The sequence below is a fragment of the Prionailurus bengalensis genome (assembly GCF_016509475.1).
Source record: "Prionailurus bengalensis isolate Pbe53 chromosome B2 unlocalized genomic scaffold, Fcat_Pben_1.1_paternal_pri B2_random_Un_scaffold_46, whole genome shotgun sequence".
Classification (NCBI taxonomy): Eukaryota; Metazoa; Chordata; class Mammalia; order Carnivora; family Felidae; genus Prionailurus; species Prionailurus bengalensis.
In genome coordinates, this window is record NW_025091153.1 from 789759 (window position 1) to 811168 (window position 21410).

A 21410-nucleotide genomic window follows, 5' to 3' on the forward strand; every position below is an offset into this window, starting at 1 on the left:
TGGACCGGGAAGGGCTTGAAGGCCGAGGAGTGTGGTGGGTGGGGGTGGGGTGGCAGTCTGAGCAGTGAGGCAGTGCGAGGAACTCTTGGATGCAGACTCCAAAGGCAGGTGAGGCTGGGCAGGGAATGGGTGGTCCCGCGGCCCCAGCCCATGCTACCTGTGGTGGTGATGAAGGCGTAGGACTTGGAGGTCTGCCCTGCCCGCACCCCGTGGACCTCCACGTGGTAGGTGGTGCCGGGCCTGAGGTCGGGTAGGCTGACGGTGCGCGTGGTGCCCGGCACGGTCAGCTCCCCGCCGGGGCCCTCTGCCGGCGGCTGGGGCCGCCAGCGCAGCACCACGCGCTCGAAGTGGCCGCGAAGCCCGTCAAGGGATACGAGTAGTGCGCCGTCCGCGGAACTGCCCAGGACCTCGGGCTTGGGGTGGCGGGGCGCAGCCACCCGATCGATGCCTTCGGGCGAGAGGCCGTAGATGCCCTGGTTGGAGTCCCGCTTCCAGGTGCCGGGGTCGGGGCTGGCGGTGGGGCGGGGGCGACGGGGCGGGGGGGCCGGGGAGCCGACGGGGGCGGCAGCCGCCCGACGCCGCTGCAAGTATTCGTGGATGTGGCGCGCCACCGACGCGTAGGTCTGGTTGGCCCGCAGTGGGTAGCCATGAGCCCGCAGGTGGCGCTCCAGGTCTTGCACGGTGCCGCGGAAGCGGCCCAGCTCGGAGGTCAGGTTGCCCCACGCCCGCCGGGGGGGCTGCGGCAGGCTAGGCCCAGGCCGAGGCTCCTCCTCCCCATCCTCCGCCGGCCGCGAGGGCCTAGCGGGACGCGAGGGCCGAGGGGGCCGCGGGGCCGGAGCAGGCCGGGGGCGGGGCTTGGGGGGCGGGGCTGGGGGGCGAACCTCCGGGTAACTGTAGTGGCCGGGTGCTGCCGGGGGGCAAAAAAGGGGGAAGGGGAGAGCAGGTCAGTGGCAGCCCCCCTCCCCACCGCCCCTGCGCTCCTCCCCAAGGCAGCCCCGCACTCCCCCCCCACCCCGCCCCCAACCGGAGCCAGAGGCCTCTTGCTCGTGCCCCAGCCCCACCTGGAAAGAGAACCAGAGAAAGGAGTCAGTGTCCCAGGAGCCCCTCCCCGCTCGCCCTCCAAGCCCGCCATTGTTGCTGCCCTAGAAAGAAGAGAGAAGCCAGCAGGTGGGGCCCTGTGTCTGAAGGAGAGAAAGGGGAGTGGGAGGAGAGAATGTGAGCTACAGCGAGGTGGGCGTCCCTCTGTCACAGGAAAAGAAATTAAATATCCATCTGTTAAGAGACCTTGAGGATTAGTGGAAAATTACTGCTCTGAGACCAAATTCCCCCCAGCCCCAATCCTAAAGTCAACAGGAATGCGGATCTCTGATCTGCCCAATTCCAGTCCCTACAAGGTCTGACCACCGACTGTGAGCACAGGCCTGCGTCTAAATTTCAAGCAAAATCTACCCCATCTGCGTGAGTCAGACATCATCTTCTATTTACTACTTCTCTCCATGGGGCAGGTTCCTCCCTCCTCCCCCCCCCCCCCCTTACTCCAACCTGCAGCCTTCCTACAACAGGCCTCCAAGCACCCTAGGGCTTTGTCTTCCCGTGCCCCAGTTACAGAGCAAGTCCCCAGCAGGTGATTTGTGACTACCCCTGCCCTGCCCAGGTGCATTCAGAGGAGCCTGTGAACCCTAGATATGGGCTCCCAAGGAAGGGGCTGCTCCACAAAGAAACTGGGTCCTTCCCTAACCCCTGGCCAGGCATACCTGTGTTGGCCCTGACAGAAGCCGGGTAGCTTACTGCCCGGCCCCGCTCTGCAGTGACAGTCACTACATATTCCACGCCTGGCATCAGGTCGGTCAGCAGTGTTCCATCTGCCTCAGGGGGTACCTCCAGCCGCACCCTCTGGTTGCCGGCACTGACATAGGACACCACGAATCGGTCCACCTCAGCCTGGGGTCGCAGCCAGCTGAGCTCCAGTGTGGTTGGTGTCACAGCCACCACTCGGAGGTCCTGGGGGCCGTCGATCACTAGCCAGGTTAGAGAGAAGAGGGATCAGGTGGGAGTCTAGTTCTTCAGTCACCAGCTTTCACTCTAAGAGCTCTGTCACCATCCAGTTCCTCCCTTCTGCTTTCCTGGGGGACAGATTCTCAGCCACCCCTCTCAAATCCAAATCTCCAACCAGGACCCTTCCCTCAGCCCCAGCTCTCACTGGTGGTGATGGTCTTGGAAGCAGGAGGGCCCCAGTTAGTCCCTCGAAGGGCACGGACAGTGACCTGGTACTCCTGGCCAGGAGCCAGTCCTCTCTGGTCATAGGCTGAGGCAGAGCTGGGTACTCGTGCTGTGAATGGGGGGCTCACCCCCTCTGTCTGCAAGAAAGAGAGCACCAGGTGGTTTAAGGCTGATAGTCTCACCCCTGCTGCCCAATCTTCCTTATCTCTTCTTTCTCCAAACTCCAGTTGCTGTCAACACGGAATTGTGTAGAACTTGGTCCTGTGCAGCTGGGGAGCGTGGTGGTAGCAGCAAACACATCTAAAATGCTTAGTCCCAGGGCACCTGGTGGCTCAGTCATTAAGTATCTGACTTCAGCTCAGGTCATGATCTCAGGTTCATGAGATGGAGCCCCGCGTCGGGTGAGCTCAAGCCTTGCTTCTCTCTCTCTTTTTCTCTCTAATCTTCGCTCACTTGCACCCTTTCTCTCTCTCTCTCTCTCAAAAAATGAAATGAAATGAAACGAAATGAAATGAAATAAAATAATATATAAAATGCTTAGCCCGTACCAGGTGCTATTCAAGGCAACTTGCGTATATCAACTCACTTAATTCTCATAAGAACCGTATGAGGTAGATCATGTTATTCCCATTGGACAGATGAAGAAACCAAGGTACAAAAGGATTTAGTATCTTGCCCAACATTTGCCTCAGCCTCAGCCTCCCCACAGACACCCGCCCCTGGCTGGGTAATGTGGGTGTGACCCTTGTCATGACACATTAGGCACTTCTCTGTTCTCCTGAGCAGGGTTGGAGGCCACTCAAAAACAAAGTCCACCTGCTCTAAATTCTTTACAAACGTTTCCCAATTTTGTACCTGGCATTGTGCTGGGCATGATGAAAGACATGTCCCCTGTCCTCAGCTCATGTTAAAGCTGATTAGATCTCTACCCAAATCTCTGTGGCATACGTGCCTGTGAGTGAACCACTGCTCCAAGTGCACACATAAGGTATTATGATTATCTGTGGTGACCCCACAGGAAATATGCCAGCTCCAGAAGGGTCTCCTGGAGTGCCAGCCACTGGGGAAACAGGAGGAATGGACATCTGTGAGCAGTCTAACTGCCCCGAATTTCACTGGGCTGTCTAGCTAGGACAGCTAATAAGGACGCTGTGTTCTGTTTAGCTATGTTGGCCATGATGAGGACACCTCCATCCAGCCAAGTAGGATTGGAAATTTCAAAAGGTACTCTCCTAAACCAAGAAAATTGTGGGGAAACCAACACAGTAAATAGCAAAGTACAAAACCAGATGAGAGGCCACGTAGAGATTTCTGGGTTGAGGATGAAAGAAAGCTTTGTCAGAGTTTTGTTGGTTGAAATTTTTTCTGGGCACACAGGACCCCTGCTCCTCTCCTACTCACCCTGCCCTAGGATACCCCAGTCTAGGAGGCCTTTGGATGGGCTTCACCTGAAGACCCGTGAAATCCTCATCCTTCCTAGAACTTTCTCTTTCTCTTTCTTTCTCCCCTTATTCCCCCAACCCAACAACACACACACACACACACACACAAACACACACACACACACACACACGGCCCTTGGGTGCTCCCTGATGATGTCTGGTCCTTCCAGCAAGACAAGCCATCTTGTTCTTCAGACCACCTTCTCCCTTCAGACTGCCTACGTGAATCTTTTAGACACCTCTTAGTCCCTGCTAAGATCAATTTGGGAATCGTCCCCTGAAAGTGCCACTGTCAGTCTAATCGACCTCTCTCATTTGCCTGGTCTGAGACAGGCTCTACCAGATGCTGGCGTCCCTTGCTCTTCACTGTCCTTGGCGAGTTTCTAACCTTATTTCTGATACCAACTTCATGGTTCCAGGTGGGGGTGCCACCCTGCTTGGGCGCTGGAGTTTCCCCCACCATCTTCCACCTTTCAGACCAGACCTCAAACACAAACTTTTCTAAGGCCATGAGGTCTTGTGTCCCAATGAAAGCGTGGCGTAGTCCAGTTTCTAGGCTGCAGAATACAGCCAAATCAAGAATGCTGGGCCCTCCTCTTCAAGGGCTCACCTTCCTGAGTTTTCTCATGCTTCCTCTCACATTCAGAGAGGAACCAGCCTTTTGCAAAATAGCAACATTCCTTGAGTTAGTGGTCCTCCCTCAGGCTTGGGGTGTATCAGAATCCCCCGGAGGGCTTGTTACAGTGCAGGTTACTGGGCTCCAGGCCCAGAGCTCCTAATTCAGTAGCTCTGGAGCTGGAGTCTGCCCGTTGGCATGTGTAACAAGCTCCCTCCTGGGTGATGCTAATGCTTCAGGTCCCGGGAATATGCCTTGAGAACCACTGAGTCAGAGTAGCAATACCACGTATGCATGGAGAAGGAGAAATGTTTCTTCTTCCACGTTCTGAAAACCATTCCAGTGACTAGGTGTGTCCCTTTGCCAGCAACAGCAGAGGCTGGGCTTTGCGATGGAGTGCTTCTGGAAAAGGGAGTGGATAAGGTAGAGATAGGCTTCTAAGAAGATAGCAGTGCCCGAGGACAGCCAGCTACCAATACTCTGTGCCAACAGAAATGGGCAGAGAGCGCTGGCCAAGGCAAGAGGCAGGATTCCAGAGGCCAGCCACAGAAAGCTTAGAAAGCAGTCTGAAGGCCAGTAGCACAGGCTAACGTGGAGTCCAAGAGAGGTGTCGGGGACCAACTTTACAGGAGCATTTTCCACACCCGGGCTCAAAGGGAACCCAGAATGTGAAAGAGGTTCATACCCAGAGATGAGTTGAGCTGGACCCAGGCCAGCTCGACCTCACCTGGCCCCATGGTGAGGGAGGAAGCCTAGAGCTTTGGCTGGGAAACTTCTTGGAAACACTTCTTGAAAACACCCGAGGATGGGTTTGTATTTACTAAGAGCAGAGAACAAAGCTTTCCTGCAAGTCCCTTCTATCTCAAGTGTTTAATTATTCTTTCCCTGCAGTTGCTTAAGAAAGTTGTTCCTTTTAAAAGTCCTATCCTCTCAAGATCAGAGCTATGTAAATAATATGCACACAGAAGAGAGTGGGAGCAACACTTAAAAATGTTAACAGTGCTTGTTTTAGTGTGAAGCAGCCAAGAATTATTTGCTTTTTCCTCTAGTTGCCAAATTCTTGTCTTGTGATTATATTATTTTTATAACAAAAAACAACAACAAAAACACTTCACAGAAGAAAAAATCTAAGCTGTACTGGTTGCACTGCAAAGCTGGGATTTCTGCCTCTGTTTCTACCAGACAGTAAGGCAAGACAGAGCATGGCAGGGGTCTGGTCTTGCGGCTATAACAAAAGGACTTAGAATGAACATCCTCTCCCCCTCCCTTGCCAAAAAAAAAAAAAAAAAAAAAGAATGATCAGGTCAATTAGGGTGGGGTTGACAGCCAGTACCTCTGAACTGTCCCTTCTGTCCTTGACCCTTCCTAGGGTTTAGGCCCTGGGAGTTTTTCATTCTTCCAGAGTTCTGGCCAGGCAGAGATTAGGATAAATGGCCTACTCACCCATGGCATTTGTGGGAAGATGCAGGAAAACATGAGCTAGACATTAGAGATGTCAAATGATTTGGAGCTGGGAGGCCAAACATATCATAAAAGCCCAATCTGCATAAAAGGAGGTCTCTAATGAGAGGCCATGAGGCTTTGACCTTAGGGTGCCCCCAAATATTTTAAGAGCGAGTTGGAAGGAGACAGAGAAAGAATGCTTTGCAGTGCACTGATGACACGGAGGCGGGAGAAGCAGTTCACAGACTCAAATTATTGCAACAGCCTAGACAGCTTGGCCCAAACCAGAAAAGATAACACTGAACAGAGCCACATGCAGAGGCCTATATTTAGGCTGAGAAAGTGTATATAGTTGAATGTCATCTTTTTATCCTTTTTTTTCTTTTCTTCTTTCCTTTTTTCCATGTTTATCTACATTTACTAAAGTTTCTACACTGAGCCTACATGACCTTTATAATAAAAGTTACTTAAAAACAGTTTTGATTGAAAACAGCTGACAGTTTTTGTGACCACAAGTTAATACACACCGACTCTGAAAAAAAGTGCCTGTGTCTCCAGAGTTAGCCAGGAGAACTACTGGACTCCTCCTTGCCCCCACATTTTGGGGGCAAATGCAAAAAGTACGAGGCACTAGAGGAGGGAACTCAGGAATTGTGGGATTCGGGAAACAAAGCCTTAGGGAAAAGGGGTGAAGAGACCAGTGGGTCTGGCCTGGAGAGAATGAAGAGTGTGGTGATCACTGATGTTTCCAAATACCTGAAAGCCTGTGGTAGAGGACGTGGGGAAAGCAATGGCAACATTCTGATGCTGGTGGAGGCCCAACTAGGGCCAATGGATGGATGTCAGAATGGGGCAGATTTAGATTCAGCAACAACAGAAAGAACTACCAGTGATGACCAACAATGGACTGGACAGCCTCTGGAAGTAGTGAGCTCACTGTCACCAGAGGTATTCCAGTAGCAGTGAACTGATGCTGCAGAGGCCTTCTGGACCCAGTGTGGGGTAGGACGAGAAGGCCTTCCATAGGAGCTTCAGGAACCTAGCCACCTGACTACCTAGAACTTCCTGCTTGAGGTGAGAACTCCCTCCCCCGAGGCCTGCCCACTCAACCTCCTCCTGCAGCTGGGCTCTCACCGTGGGAATGAACTGAATTTCATAGGCATCCACAGTGCCAGGAGCCCGGGTCCACTCTGTCCGAACCGTCGTCTCCTCCAAGAGGTGCATCCTCATGCCCTCGATGGCTGGCACCTCTGCCCAGGAGAATGAGATACGGGAAGGTGGTTAGCCTAAGGCAACCCCTCACCCCCTACCCCTATCACCACCCCCCCCCCTACTCAGGGTCACACCAAAAGATGGATCCCAGTTCCTGCTCCTCTCTGGAGGTGGGGCAAAGCTGGCAGAGGCCTCAACAGGCCCTGGGGTCTCCTTCACCTCCCCCCCCCCCCCCCCCCCCCCGCCAATCTCCGGGAACACAGAATCTCTCTAAAAGCAACTAAAGGAGCTCCAACCTGCCCATTAGAGATTTGAAAGCAGGTCCTGCCTGCAGGACCCCCCTGCCCCCATGGTTCTGCTGCTCCTGGTGGACGCTGGCTCTCCGTCTTCTATGACTGCCCCCCACCCCAAACCCCAATAACTGACTTCCTTCACACTTTCTCCAGTCCCTGGGTTCCTAGGCCTCAGGCTCAGGTCTTCCCACGGGCTCTGGATCCCAGTTCCTGACCCATCCTTTTGGGGAAGGCTGCCTGCTCACCTTCCCCGCAGTCCTCCCCTGCATAGCCATCTTGACAGACGCAGCTGCCCTCACGACACTCTCCCCTGCCGCGGCAGTCCCCGGGGCACGTCTGAATGGCGCAGTCCGGTCCTCGGAAGCCCTCGACGCATACACACTGGCCCGCACGGCACAGTTCCCGGGGCCCACAGCCCCCAGGGCAGGCGCTGGCCGGAGGCTCCTCCTGCCCACAGTCCTCGCCGCTATAGCCCACGTGGCACACGCACGCTCCCTGCACACAGCGCCCACGGCCCCGGCAGTCTGCCGGGCAGGTGCGGGTGGCACAGGAGGGCCCAGTGTAGCCCGAGTCGCACACGCAGCGCCCGTCCTCACAGCGGCCGCGCTGGTGACAGTTGGAGGGGCAGGTACGAAGGCCACAGTCCTCGCCTGCGTAGCCCTCCCAACAGGTGCACACACCGTCCTGGCACAGGCCGTGCTGGCTGCAGTCGCGCGGGCACCGCCTTACGCTGCAGTCCTCGCCTGAGTAGCCATCGTCGCACACGCAGCGCCCGTCCAGGCACTGGCCGCGACCGTGGCAACCTCCTGGGCAGCTGCGCACGCCACAGTCCTCTCCCTCGTAGCCCGCGTTGCACACACACACGCCGTCCTCACAGCGGCCGCGACCGCGGCAGTCCCCAGGGCACCGACGGCTCCCGCAGTCCTCGCCCGCGAAGCCCGGGTTGCACACGCAGCGGCCGTCCACGCAGCGGCCGCGCCCACGACAGTCGCCGGGGCAGGCGCGCGTGCCGCAGTCTCGACCTGTATACCCGGGCCAACACACGCAGCGGCCACTCTCGCAACGGCCCCGGCCGCGACAGTCCCCGGGACAGCTGCGCACCCCGCAGTCCTCGCCGCTGTAGCCCGCGTTGCACACGCACACGCCGTTCTCGCAGCGCCCGCGGCCCCGACAGTCGCGGGGGCAGGCGCGTGAGCCACAGTCAGGCCCCGTGTACCCCGGCCAGCACACGCAGCGGCCGTCCTCGCAGCGGCCCCTTTGGTTGCAGTCGCCCGGGCAGCTGCGCACTCCGCAATCGTCCCCGCTGTAGCCTACGTCGCAGATGCATTCGCCGTCCTCGCAGCGCCCGCGGCCCCGGCAGTCTCGCGGGCACGTCCGGGTGCCGCAGTCCTCGCCCGCGTACCCAGGCCAGCACACACAGCGGCCGTCCACGCAGCGCCCGCCCTCGCCACAGTCCCACGGGCAGCTCCGCGAGCCGCAGTCGTCGCCGGTGTAGCCGGGGTCGCACACGCAGCGCCCGTCCTCGCAGCGGCCCCTCTGGCTGCAGCCCCGGGGACAGCTCCTCACCGCACAGTCCTCGCCGGTGTAGCCGTGGTCGCACACGCAGCGTCCGTTCTCGCAGCGCCCCCTCTGGCTGCAACCTCTAGGGCAGCTCCTCTTCCCACAGTCGTCGCCAGTGTAGCCGGGGTCGCACACGCAGCGCCCGTCCTCGCAGCGCCCCCTCTGGCTGCAGCCCCGGGGGCACGAGCGCAGGCTGCAGTCGTCGCCAGAGAAGCCAGCCCGGCACACGCACACGCCCTGCACGCAGCGCCCGCGGCCGTTGCAGTCCCCGGGACAGGAAGGCCAGCCGCAGCTGGGGCCGCTGTAGCCAGGGAAGCACACGCAGCGCCCGCGGACACAGCGACCCTGATCGTTACAGTCATCTGGGCAGGACCCGGAGCCTGAGGGTGGGGAGGATGGGGGCATCCCAGCGCCTGTAGGGTCTGAGCAGGTGGGCCCACCCCAGCCTGGTTCACAGGAGCAGGCACAGCGGCTCAGGTCAAACACGCCATGGAGACTGCAGAGGCTACGAACGTCTGTCTGGCCTGGAGGAAGAGGGAGAGGCAGGCCTCAGTCTCTCTGGGGAGAGAGATGGAGCCCATGCAGTGCTCCCCTGGCCAGGAGGGCCAGGCTCGTTTCATAAGGTCATCTTTGTGTCCAGGTACTCCTAGTCAATATATGTGGCTTCAGGAGGCCCCAGCATATGCCTGGGGACAGGAGAGGGAGGTGCTGACATCAAGCCTGGTCGCTGCTCTCTCCTACTTGTGCCCCGAGCTGCACTCATCACCCCCAAGGGGGAAGATGGGATGCCTTTTTCTAATTCATACCAAGGTCCTTTAGGGACTAGTGATGCCCCACTTGCCCACCTTCCTCTTTTTTTGTGCCCCCTCGCATGATCATCTGCTCACCTGTGCCAGCCTGGGCAGCGGCAGGACAACATGTCCCAGTGCACTGTTCCTTGAGGCCTTTCACCAGCTCCTCCAGGATCTCTAACCGGACCTTCAGGGCCTGCACCTCTGAAGCAGGGACTGGGGGCTCCGTGCCCGGGGGACAACCACAGCCAGATGAAGGGGGCAGGTTGATGCGGTGGGTAAACACCACCTGCTTCTCCCCTCCTTCCACATTGTGCTCATAAAGCCGAGAAGAGGGGCTTCCCCCTATTGGCTCCACTGTGCGGCCTCCTGGCTGGGGAGGGGGGCGTGGGGCTGGGAGTGTCACATTGGACCGTGGAGAGAAAGGGCCTGCTCTGACTGTGCCCAGCAGTACCAGGAAGGCCAGTCTGGAGATTAGGAACCATTGGGCTGGCATCACTCAGGAGGCTGTGAGGAGGGAGGACACATGTGAGCAGTTCTCAGAGAAGGAGAAAAGATGGCTCCCCACCTCCCTCAATATACACATCCACTGTCCCACCACCCACAACCAATCTACCCAACTCACATGCATGTAAAACTCCACATTCAACCCAACCTAAGGGATACCCTCCTTGGGCAGAGGGCATCCTTTTTTTTTTTTTTTTTTTTTTTTTTTTTTTTACCGTTCCATCCACACTGGTCTTTTGTTTGTGCCACAGATACTACAAGCTTACATTAGCCCAAGGACCTTTTAGCTGTACGTTCTCTGCGTCTGGGATGCTCTTCAAGACTGGCTCCTTCTTGCTCAAATCTTAATTCACATATCTTTGATCCCAGAGACCTTCCCTGCAGCCCAGTAGGAATGTTTTCCATTACTCTCTATCACAGTATCCTGCCTATGTTCTTCATGGCATTTACTGCTGCCTGAATCACCCGTTCGTTTAGGTACTTGCCTGTTATCTTTCTCCCACCACTGAAGTGGGAACTCCATCAGAACAGGGACCTCGTCTGTCCTGGCACTGCTGTATACCTGTGCCTGACACCCAGGGGCTACCCAACACATTTATGTCGAACAGATCAGCAGATAAGTGTGTGAGGCCAATCCTTCCACAAGCATCTGGCTCTCAGCATCCACTGTCTTCTTAGGTGAAGATTACCCTCTCTCTCCCTTTTATTCAATCCCTCACTCTCCACTAAATCCTTCCCATCAATTTTCATAGGAGCTTGGGGCGCCTGGGTGGCTTAGTTGGTTGGGTGACTTCAGATCGGGTCATGATCTCACGGTTTGTGGGTTCAAGCCCTGCATCGGCCTTTGTTCTGACAGCTCGGAGTCTGGAGCCTGCTTCGGATTCTGTGTCTCCCTCTCTCTCCCTCCACCCTCCCTCACGCTCAGTCTCTCTCTTTCCCTCTCTCTCTGTCTCAAAAATAAATGAATATTAAAAAAAAATTTAACTTTCACAGGAGCTCAAATATCTCCCATTGTTTAAAAGAATCCTTCTACCTGAATGTGAGACAGGAAACCATCAAAATCCTAGTGGAGAAAGCAGGAAAAACCTCTCTGACCTCAGCCGCAGCAATTTCTTACTTGACACATCTCCAAAGGCAAGGGAATTAACAGCAAAAATGAACAATTGGGACCTCATGAAGTTAAAAAGCTTCTGCACTGCAAAGGAAACAATCAACAAAACTAAAAGGCAACCGACGGAATGGGAAAAGATATTTGCAAATGACATATCGAACAAAGGGCTAGTATCCAAAATCTATAAAGAACTCACCAAACTCCACACCCGAAAAACAAATAATCCAGTGAAGAAATGGGCAGAAAACATGAGTAGACACTTCTCTAAAGAAGACATCCAGATGGCCAACAGGCACATGAAAAGATGCTCAATGTCGCTCCTCATCAGGGAAATACAAATCAAAACCACACTCAGATACCACCTCACACCAGTCAGAGTGGCTAAAATGAACAAATCAGGAGATGCTGGCGAGGATGTGGAGAAACGGGAACCCTCTTGCACTGTTGGTGGGAATGCAAATGGGTGCAGCCACTCTGGAAAACAGTGTGGAGGTTCCTCAAAAAATTAAAAATAGAACTACCCTATGACCCAGGAATAGCACTGCTAGGAATTTACCCAAGGGATACAGGAGGGCTGATGCATAGGGGCACTTGTACCCCAATGTTTATAGCAGCACTTTCAACAATAGCCAAATTATGGAAAGAGCCTAAATGTCCATCAACTGATGAATGGATAAATAAGTTGTGGTTTATATACACAATAGAATACTACTTGGCAATGAGAAAGAATGAAATATGGCCTTTTGTAGTAACATGGATGGAACTGGAGAGTGTTATGCTAAGTGAAATAAGTCATACAGAGAAAGACAGATACCATATGTTTTCACTCTTCTGTGGATCCTGAGAAACTTAACAGAAGACCATGGGGGAGGGGAAGAAAAAAAAAGTTAGAGAGGGAGGGAGGCAAACCATAAGAGACTCTTAAAAACTGAGAATAAACTGAGGGTTGATGGGGGGTGGGAGGGAGGGGAAAGTGGGTGATGGGCATTGAGGAGGGCACCTGTTGGGATGAGCACCGGGTGTTGTATGGAAACCAATCTGACAATAAATTTCATGTAAAAAAATAAAAATAAAAGAATCCTTCTTCCTCAGTTCATACATTACCAAAAACCTTGCAATTAGAAATGTGCAAGGAAGGATAGAACAGAATAGTGTCCAGATACAGACCCACATGCATGTGGTCGGTCACCTGACAAAGGTGACACTGTGATTAAAAACAGATGCTCTTTCTGATAAATGAGAAAAGATCCAACTGGAAAAAAATCTGTCTCTACCTTATGTCCACCAACAGAAATTAATTTGAAGTGAATCTCAGGGACCTAATTATGCAAGGTAAAGAAATACCTTTCAGAACAGTATCATATAGAAGAAAAATAGGAGAAAATTTTTGACAAGCTTAGAGTAAGCAAAGATTTTTTAAAACCTGACCACACAAGATATAACCATAAAAGATTTCACACAAAACCTAACCATAAAAAAGAGACAGATACATTAGGACTCATGAAGTTGATCACTTCTGGCCATCCAGGGACACCATTTAGAGAATAAGAACACAAGCCATAGACTGAAATAAAATACATGAGAAATGCGGAGAGGTAGCGAAGGAGGGAGAGAGGTAGAGATGGATATTCATCGAGAGTGAGAGAGATGATTAAAATCTGAGATACAAAAAAAAAATCTGCAAAACAAAAAATAACAAACAAAAAGACAGGCAACCCAGTCTTTCAAATTGACAAAAGCCTTAAATAGATACTCTAGAAAGGAATATATCAAAAGGGCCAATAAACATATGGAAAATAAACATATATATGTACATAACAAAACTAGCAAACAGGGAAATGTAAATTAAAACCACAATAAGCTGCCATTATTTTGCCGTCAGAATGGCTAAATTAAAGGGCTTGTTGTTGCTTGATATTGGCAAGAATGTAAAGCAAATGGAACTCTCATCTATTACCAGCAGGAGCAAAAATTAGTGCAACCACTTTGGAAAACGGTTAGGCAATATTTGCTAAGACATATAGCCTATAACCCAACAATTCCACTTCAGTAAATATCCAACAGAAATGACTGCATGTATCCTCCAAAAGACATGTACAAGAATGTTCATGAAGTTTTTTCATATTAGCCAAGTGAAACAACTTAAGTGTCCATTAATAGTACAATGGATAAACAAATTGTGGCACAATCATACAATGGACTATTATACAGTGATGAAAACACCCTCCTGCTACATGTAACAACATAAACAATTTCACACACATAATGCTAGCAGAAGAAACCAGACATAAAAAGAGAACATTGTAAATGATGTTGTTTACATGAGGTTCCAAAACAGACAGAGTTAATCTTTACTAGAAGACAGGATAGGATTACTGAAAATATTTTGTACTTTGATCTGGGTGGTGGTTAAACGGATGTATACATTTTCAAAGATTAATTGAGCTATACACTTTAGATTTGTGCATTTCACAATATGAAAGGTACATCTTTTTTTTTTTTTGAGAGAGAGAGAGAGAGAGAGAGAGAGAGAGAGAGAATGAGTGCGAGAAGGGCAGAGGGAGAGATAATCCTAAACTGGCTCCACACCCAGAGTGGAACTGACACGGGGCTTGAACTTACGGCCATGAGATAATGACATGAGCAGAAATTAAGAGTCAGACATTCAACTGACTGAGCCACCCAAGAGACCCTGAAAGTTATATCTTAAAGCAACAACAACAACAACAACAACAATCTCATCTCCCTCAATCTCATACTTCTTCCAGACAGCACATATTTCGCTCCCCAACTTCATGACCTCAGTTGTCAAAAGATTTACCTCTACTGGAAATGCAAGCTGGTGCAGCCACTCTGGAAAACAGTTTGGAGGTTCCTCAAAAAGCAAAAAAGAGAACTACCCTACGGCCCAGCAATTGCACTACTAGGCATTTATCCAAGGGACACAGGTGTGCTGTTTCAAAGTGACACATGCACCCCCATGTTTATAGCAGCACTATCAACAGTAGGCAAAGTATGGAAAGAGCCCAAATGTACATCGATGGATGAATGGATAAAGAAGATGTGGTGTATATATATATATACAATGGAGTATTACTCAGCAATCAAAAAGAATGAAATCTTGTCATTTGCAACTATGTGGATGGAACTGGAGGGTATTATGCTAAGTGAAATTAGTCAGAGAAAGACAAAAATCATATGACTTCACTCAGGACTTTAAGAGACAAAACAGATGAACGGAAGGGAAGGGAAACAAAAATAATATAAAAGCAGGGAGGGGGACAAAACAGAAGAGACTCATAAATATGGAGAACAAACTGAGGGTTACTGGAGGGGTTGTGGGAGGGGGGATGGGCTAAATGGGTAAGGGGCACTAAAGAATCTACTCCTGAAATCATTGTTGCACTATATGCTAACTAATTTGGATGTAGATTAAAAAATAATAAAAATTAAATTAAAATTAAAGAAAAAAGATTTACCTGTACTTGCTGTTTCTATTTCTCCAAATCCCATGAATGCCCCTCTGCACTCCCCTCTGGCTTCCCCACCTCCTTTCAACCTATCAAACAGCCCTCCCTAAGATCTCCCAAAGATCTCAACGTCACAGAATCTAAGAAACATTTGTCTTCATCTTACTTGACCTGTCTTAAAAATCACTGGACATAGTTCACCACATCTTCCATTTTAAAACATTCTGTTTCTGTGCTGTTAGTATGGTAGCCAGGAGAGCTATATGGCTCTTGAATACTTGAAATGTGCCTAGAGTAACTGAAACACTGATTTTACTCAGTATTTAAAATTTTTTTAAATGTTTAGTTTTGAAAAAGAGAGACATAGTGCAAACAGGGGATGGGGCAGAGAGAGAGAGAGAGAGAGAGAGAGAGAGAGAGAGAGAGAGAACCCAAAGTAGAGTCCAGTCTCCGAGCTGTCAGCACAGAGCCCAATGCGGGACTCAAACCCACAAACCACGGGATCATGACCTGAGCCGAAGTCAGACACTCAACCGACTGAGCCACCCAGGTGCCCCTATTCAGTATTTTTTAAAAGCTCCCCAGATGATTGTAATGTGCAACCAGAGTGGAGATCTACTTCTCTAGTCACTCACCCAGTACTTTCACCCAGACCCATGATTTTAATTTCCAAATTATACCCCAATTTATAAATTAGCCCAGTCCTCTCCTCTTAACTCCAAGTAATATATCTAATTGCCTACTTGCTTGTCATCGCTTCTTGAGCACCTCATATTCAACATGTCCAAAACTGAACTATGGTCACCCTTCCTGTGCCCCATCCCTTCTCCACTGTGTTCTCCACCACAGCTCACGGTGCCACCTTCCATCCAGCTTTACAACTAGAAACCTAACCCCCATCAATACCACCATATTTTGACATATTTGCCCTTTGTTTTTTTTTAATGCTTATTTATTTTGAGAGAGAGACAGAGAGAGAGAGCTGGGGAGGGAGAGAGCGAGAAAGAGAGAGAACCTAAAGCAGGTCCCACACTGTCAGTTCAGAGTCCGATGCAGTGCTCAAACTCATGAACGAATGGTGAGATCATGACCTCAACCAAAATCAAGAGTCAGATACTCAACTGACTGTGCCACCCAGGTGTCCCTCTCATTAACATCTTTTTAATTTGCTCACTTCTCTCCCTCTTGACATTGTTAGAATTCAAGCCATCACCTGCCCTTTGCTTGACAACTGTATTTGCCTCCTAGCTGGTCCCTCTGCTCCCCTGTCACCCCATACAATCTCACAAAGACAACTAGGATGTCCCACTCCCCCTAAAAACTCTCCAGTGTCTCTCTTCTGAATTCCTTTCAAAGGCTGACAAACAGCCCTGCCTCATCTGGCCCCTGTTGACCTCTCCCACCTCATCACCCATAACACTTCCCTCCCTCTCTCCATTCCAGTCCCACTGACCTTACATCCCTCACCCTCTTCCCAGACTTTTGTATATGTGAAACCCTCTTCCCTTCCCTCGTGGCCTCCTTATCCCTTATGTCTCAACTTCATGTTGCTTCCTCAGGGAACCTTTCCTGCCCAGGTCAGGTTCCCCCTCACATCAAAGCACCATGTAACCCCCATTTGTACCATGTATAACAATTTATAATCATATATTTATTGGTGGGATTATTTTAATACTTTTTTGTCTACACTCAATCTTACCTACTAGATTAAAAGGTCCATGAGGGCAGGCATGGCCCTGATTTTTTTCTTGGCTGTTGTATCCTTGCATCTAGACGTATTAGGTGCTCGATAAATATTGACCATATGAGTGAGTGAAAAGTTCAGTTTAAGCTGAGGACTAGCATCAGGGCTAGAACCAAGAACAGGTCCAAGGTCAGGGCTAGGACCACGGACAGTGTCTGGGACAGGAAGTTGGATAGAAACCACAGCACAGGCAGAAACTGGCTAGAGAGGCCAGGTGTGGATTCTGGCAGGGCCGGATAGTGCAAGCACTTTAGAAAACCATTTTGCAGAATCTATGAAATCTACCAGAGCTCTACGAGAACCCTATGATCCGCCAATTCCACCCCCAGGAATATACCTATCAGAGCAGTACTCCTCATAATAGCCCAAACCGGGAACTACCCAAATATCTCACCTCAGTAGAATGGATTAAATAAAGCATGGTTTATTCATACTGCAACTATATGTAGTAACATGGATGGATCTCACCAATATGGGGTTGAGCAAAAGAAGCCAGATGCAAGAGAGAACATGCTGTAAAATTGTATTTATATGAAGTCTGAGGAGGGACAATGTTAATCAGTAGTGTTACAGGTCAGAGGTGTGGTGCTCTTGGGGGAATAGCGACCATAAGGGCATAGTGGGGAAATTCTGAGGTGCCAAGAATATCCTGTGTCTTGATCTAGGTGCTGGTATCCAGCTGTTTGTGGAATCCACTGAAGCAAGGATTGGGCCGCACAGAAAGACAAAAGGTGTTCAGGGTGAGCCAGGGCAGGGGGCTGCGGCAAAGGGGCACGGAGGGTTCAGTCCAGGTGAAGGGTTAAGGAGAGGTGTAGGCAGGCGCTCAGCTCTTCTGGACCAGAGACTGGAGAGAGGAGGGCAGGGTGAGTGTGGAAACGCTGACCGGCGAGGAGGGAAGGGACGGTGACCAACACACACACATTTCCTGGCTTCCTACCCATAAACTTCTTGAGTCTGAGAAAAGGGAGTTTTCAGGGCTCCCCGCCACCAGCCCAGAAGAGACGGAGGGAAAGCTGGACAACAGTGAAAGAGCATTTCCACACTAAGAGGCACCGTGCCGGAGAAGGTCCAGGCAGAGAGGCCTGGCATGCAGACAGCTGCTCTTCCCTGGGCCCCTTGGCCCTTCTGTCAGCTTGGAGTGTAGCCTTGGGTACAAGGTGGGCTCTGACCTACCCTCAAATCCTGTCACTCTGTGTCTAAGGCCATGCAAACCAAGGGGTGCATGCACACACAAACACATGTACACATCCAAATATACCGGAGTGTGCACTCATCCACAAATACAAGTATGAACACACTTATACACAAATAAACCTGCATCTTTGCAGGCACGCATGTGTGAGTGTGTGCACAGGTGTGTGTGCGCATAATCTCCTCTTCACGTCTCCTCCACACGTATTCACTGGGTGATGCCTAAGAAAGCTGATTTCTCACTGGCTCAGGGGGCAGCTGTGTGAGGCAAAGAACATAGTTGGAACCAGATGGGAGGCCCTGCTCTAAAGGGAAGCAGCAGATACCTGGTGCCCCACACCCCTGGGGGCCTTTGTCAGTTGTCTGGTCCCCCTCCCCACCACTGGATCCTGCATCTTTCCCTACTCAGTGGTGGGGTGGGGGAGGGGGACAGGTTCCCTGCTGCAGGAAGGAGAGAAGCTGGAAGGTAGCAAGGCAGGCCTGAGAGGATAGGGGTAGCCTCCCCAGTTCACAGCCTGGAGCCTCCTTCCCCACCCCCACTCCTGCCCTGTCACCACCTCTCCACTCCCCACCTCCAACTCTGGGAAGAATTCTGCTCTTCTCTCTGCACTAGGAAAGCAAAGAACTTGGGTGTTTCTTGTGTTTCCCCCTCATCATCCCCCCCTACTGCTGTGTCTGGGGCGCCTTTCTGCAGTGGGGAGGGGGGACATGGCTTCCCCCTTTTGGCATCCTCCTCACAGTTGGAGGGCTGGCAGAGATGGGGGCATCCTCCCAAGCTGTGACTCAGCTTGCCTGGTATTCATGTTGTGGCCAACTTTGACACTTTGCTCATCAGGGACTGTTGGTCCCAAGAGGTGTGAAGAAGGGCCGGCTTCCATGAGGGATGTTCCAGAGTTGGGCGATTTGGGCCCCACCCCCCTGCCTCCCTCTGCCCCTCATGCCACCTGAGTGGTGAAAGTAGGATTCCAGGAGTGTGAGAGGAAGGAGGGAGATGGGGGGGTGGATGGTTCCAGATATTGGGTTGAAACCAGAAGGTAAGGAGGTGCCGGGGGGGTGGAATTTGGGGGGATCCAGATGCCCTTTATTCTGGGGAGCTAATGGGCCAGAGGAATGGAAAAAGTAAGAGGATTTCTGGGCCCCCAGTGGGAAAGAGTCAGGGGGCAATGAGAGACAGGAAGGCGGGTTCAGGTCCTGCACTGAGTGACCAGGACTCAGGGGGAAGGAAGTCTGAAGAACTAAGGTGCCGTGTCTCCAAGGGAGTGGAGACAGGGGAGAGAAAGAAGGGAGGGAGCGGGGATGCGGGAAGCGGGTGGGGACTGGAAGTGGAGGACAGCCGGCAGCTGCGGTGTTTCCGACTTGCTTCCCAGTAGTTCCTCCGGGTTCCATTTTCAGTTGTTTCCAAGCCATTAAATTCTTTCCAGGCGAGATAAGAGGCCCGCCCGCCCCACCCAGGGCGTGTCACGTGTAGGGGACAGGGGGAGGTTTAGACGGACAGAAGCAAGGAGAGCCTGGAAGGGGGACGGAAGGAAGACGGAGCTCCTGTGTGCCCCTGGAGGCATCTCTTAGTCAGCCGGCCCCGCTGAACCGTGAGTCATGGGTGCAGAGCTCTCAGCCAAGAACAAGTTTTAGGATCCTTTCCGCAAGCTCTGTGCCCTTCCCAGACCTGGGAATCCTGACTTTGCTTCATTTCAGAGTTTCTTAAAGGCTCAAGACCCCCAGACCTCCCTCCCAGATCCTGTAACCCACATGCTGAGAGGCTCCCTCTGGCACCTTCCCGGAGGTCTAGCCTCCGCTGCTCCAACCAGAGCACTTGGGGTCCCAACCAGAGCACTTTACTCCTGAGATCCAGCTGGCCACTGGTTCAGCCTCCAGCCCCTTGTTTCCCCTAGTGAGGGCACCTCCGAGTCCTACCTCATCGATAACCACCTTCACCCTGGTGCCACCACCTGATCCCATCCAAACCCTGCGCGCGCGCGCGCGCGCACACACACACACACCCTCCACAGGGAGTCTAGTCCCCAGTGCAACGTCCCTTTTCCTCTGTCCCAACAGAAAGTCTCTGCTCTGCGAGGCTCTCCTGAGAGCTCTCCCGTCACACCTTCGCCTGGGGTGTAGGGGTAGGACAGAGTCCCCACTGCTCCCAGCTCTTCCCTTGTTCTCCCCAGAGCTCTGCTGCTTACCTGGGCAACAAGCGGCTGCAGTGCCTCTGCACCTGCTCTGTCCCTGACCTTGGGAGGGGAGTTCTCAAGACAGGGCAGAGCTACCGTGTCTTGGCAGCCCTGAGCTCCCTGGAGGTCCCCTTGCTTGTTCCCTGCAGCAGGGGCTCACGGAGCTGCGACCCGACCGTCGATCTCGGCAGCGACAGCAAGAAGGAGGGAGCCTGCAGTGAGCAGGGGGAGGAGAAGGGGAGGACCAGCATGAGGTCAGGGAGGGGAGCGGAGATAGGGCAGGTCCTCCCACCCCTCCAGTCCCTGCCAGGCCTTCCCAACGTCATCGAATGCCACCCCTCCTCCCCTCCCCGTCTGGGATCACTGAGTCTCACAATACCGTCTTGCCTCCTGCATCCCTGGTCCTACCTCCCACACCCTTTCCTTGTCCCATTTTTACTCTTCCTCCCCACCCTAGTTTTTGCCCAACCTGACATCCCCAATCCTTTATGCCATTTCTCCTCCCCCCCCACCATTTCCCCACCTGTTGCTCCTGCTCTCTCACTGGGTTCTCCTTTCTACCAGCACCCTTCCTCTTGGCCAGCCCCTCTTCCTCCTCCCTCCCTGGCACCTCCTCTCCCACCTCTGCCCTGCTCCCACTTTGCTCCAGCTTGGATCCTGTCCCTCCTGCCTGTTGCCCAGCACCGGTTCTTTCTCTGCTCCCCCACCCACCTTTCCCCACCCCAGCCACTGCCATTCTTTCCTGGGAGTGTGGGGCAGGGGCAGGGGTGAAGGAAACCCCCCTCGACCCTTTCCTGCCTGGTCCCTTTGCTTCCACCTGCACCTGTCTCTTCCTCTCCTATCTTTTCTGCTGGCCCTGTCCTTACACTGCCTCTCCCATCCGTTCTGGTCAGTCCACCTGTTCTCAGCTTGGGATCATTGCCCCCTTTTCATTCGCCTACCTTAGCAAATTCTAGAGAAATGGCAGATGAGGCTTCAGTGCTTGGCTGAGCACCAAGATATATGACTTGGGAAGGAAGTTGGGGTTCAGGAGAGACAGGGAAGAGAAGCTGGAAGTTTAGGAGAGAGGCTTAGGGAGCCTTAGCTCCCTTAGCTAGAGGCGGGAGGCAGATATGGGGGGGGGGGGTAATGAATGGGAGGGTGTAGTCAGCAGAAAGCCGAAAGGAGCTGATGTTGTTTGGGTGCTACAGGGGAGCAGGAGTAGAGGTAGGAAGAGTTGGGGGCTCAGGAAAGAAAGCACTTTGACCTCAGGCAGAGACAGGAAGACTGATGCCAGAGGACAGGGCAGCAGACACTCCCACATAAGAATGGCTCTTTCTCTGGCTCCATATCCCTTTGTGCTCCCTGCCCTTATGATGGGCTGAAAAGAAGACTTTTGTCACAGAAGTATCCAGGGTGAGGCAACCCCATCAGGTTTCACAGGGATTGAGTTCTTGCTACCCCGCTACCAACCTCATCATCAGGGAGTAGCTTGGCCTAGTCACAGGTGATGGGTGAAAGGGACCTGGAGGAGCCTGTGTGTGCCCATCTGCCACTTAGGTTGGGGCACAGGTGTCTGCACCCCAGACTGGATCCCCCTGGTTACAGGTGTGTGTTGTTCCTGCATCAGGGCACACTGGCACAGTGTATGGCTGCCACATGC

At 52.4% G+C, this 21410-nt stretch overlaps 1 protein-coding gene across 13 annotated transcripts in view; it reads right to left on the minus strand.

Moving 5' to 3' along the window:
• Positions 1-19976, minus strand: part of TNXB (tenascin XB) — a 57233-nt gene extending 37257 nt beyond the window's left edge. For 11 of the 13 annotated variants that reach the window (XM_043571878.1, XM_043571873.1, XM_043571881.1 and 8 more), the window contains exons 1-7: positions 19781-19976; positions 9674-10084; positions 7472-9310; positions 6856-6971; positions 2201-2357; positions 1755-2018; positions 158-907 (exon numbers count right to left, since the gene is read on the minus strand). In XM_043571878.1, the coding sequence (XP_043427813.1) occupies positions 158-907; positions 1755-2018; positions 2201-2357; positions 6856-6971; positions 7472-9310; positions 9674-10073 (3526 nt within the window). In that variant the 5' untranslated portion in view covers positions 10074-10084; positions 19781-19976. The remainder of the gene's footprint in view (positions 1-157; positions 908-1754; positions 2019-2200; positions 2358-6855; positions 6972-7471; positions 9311-9673; positions 10085-19780) is intronic. The other 2 variants (XM_043571872.1, XM_043571880.1) reach the window with 2 other exon arrangements.
• Between the last annotated feature and the right edge of the window lie 1434 nt (positions 19977-21410).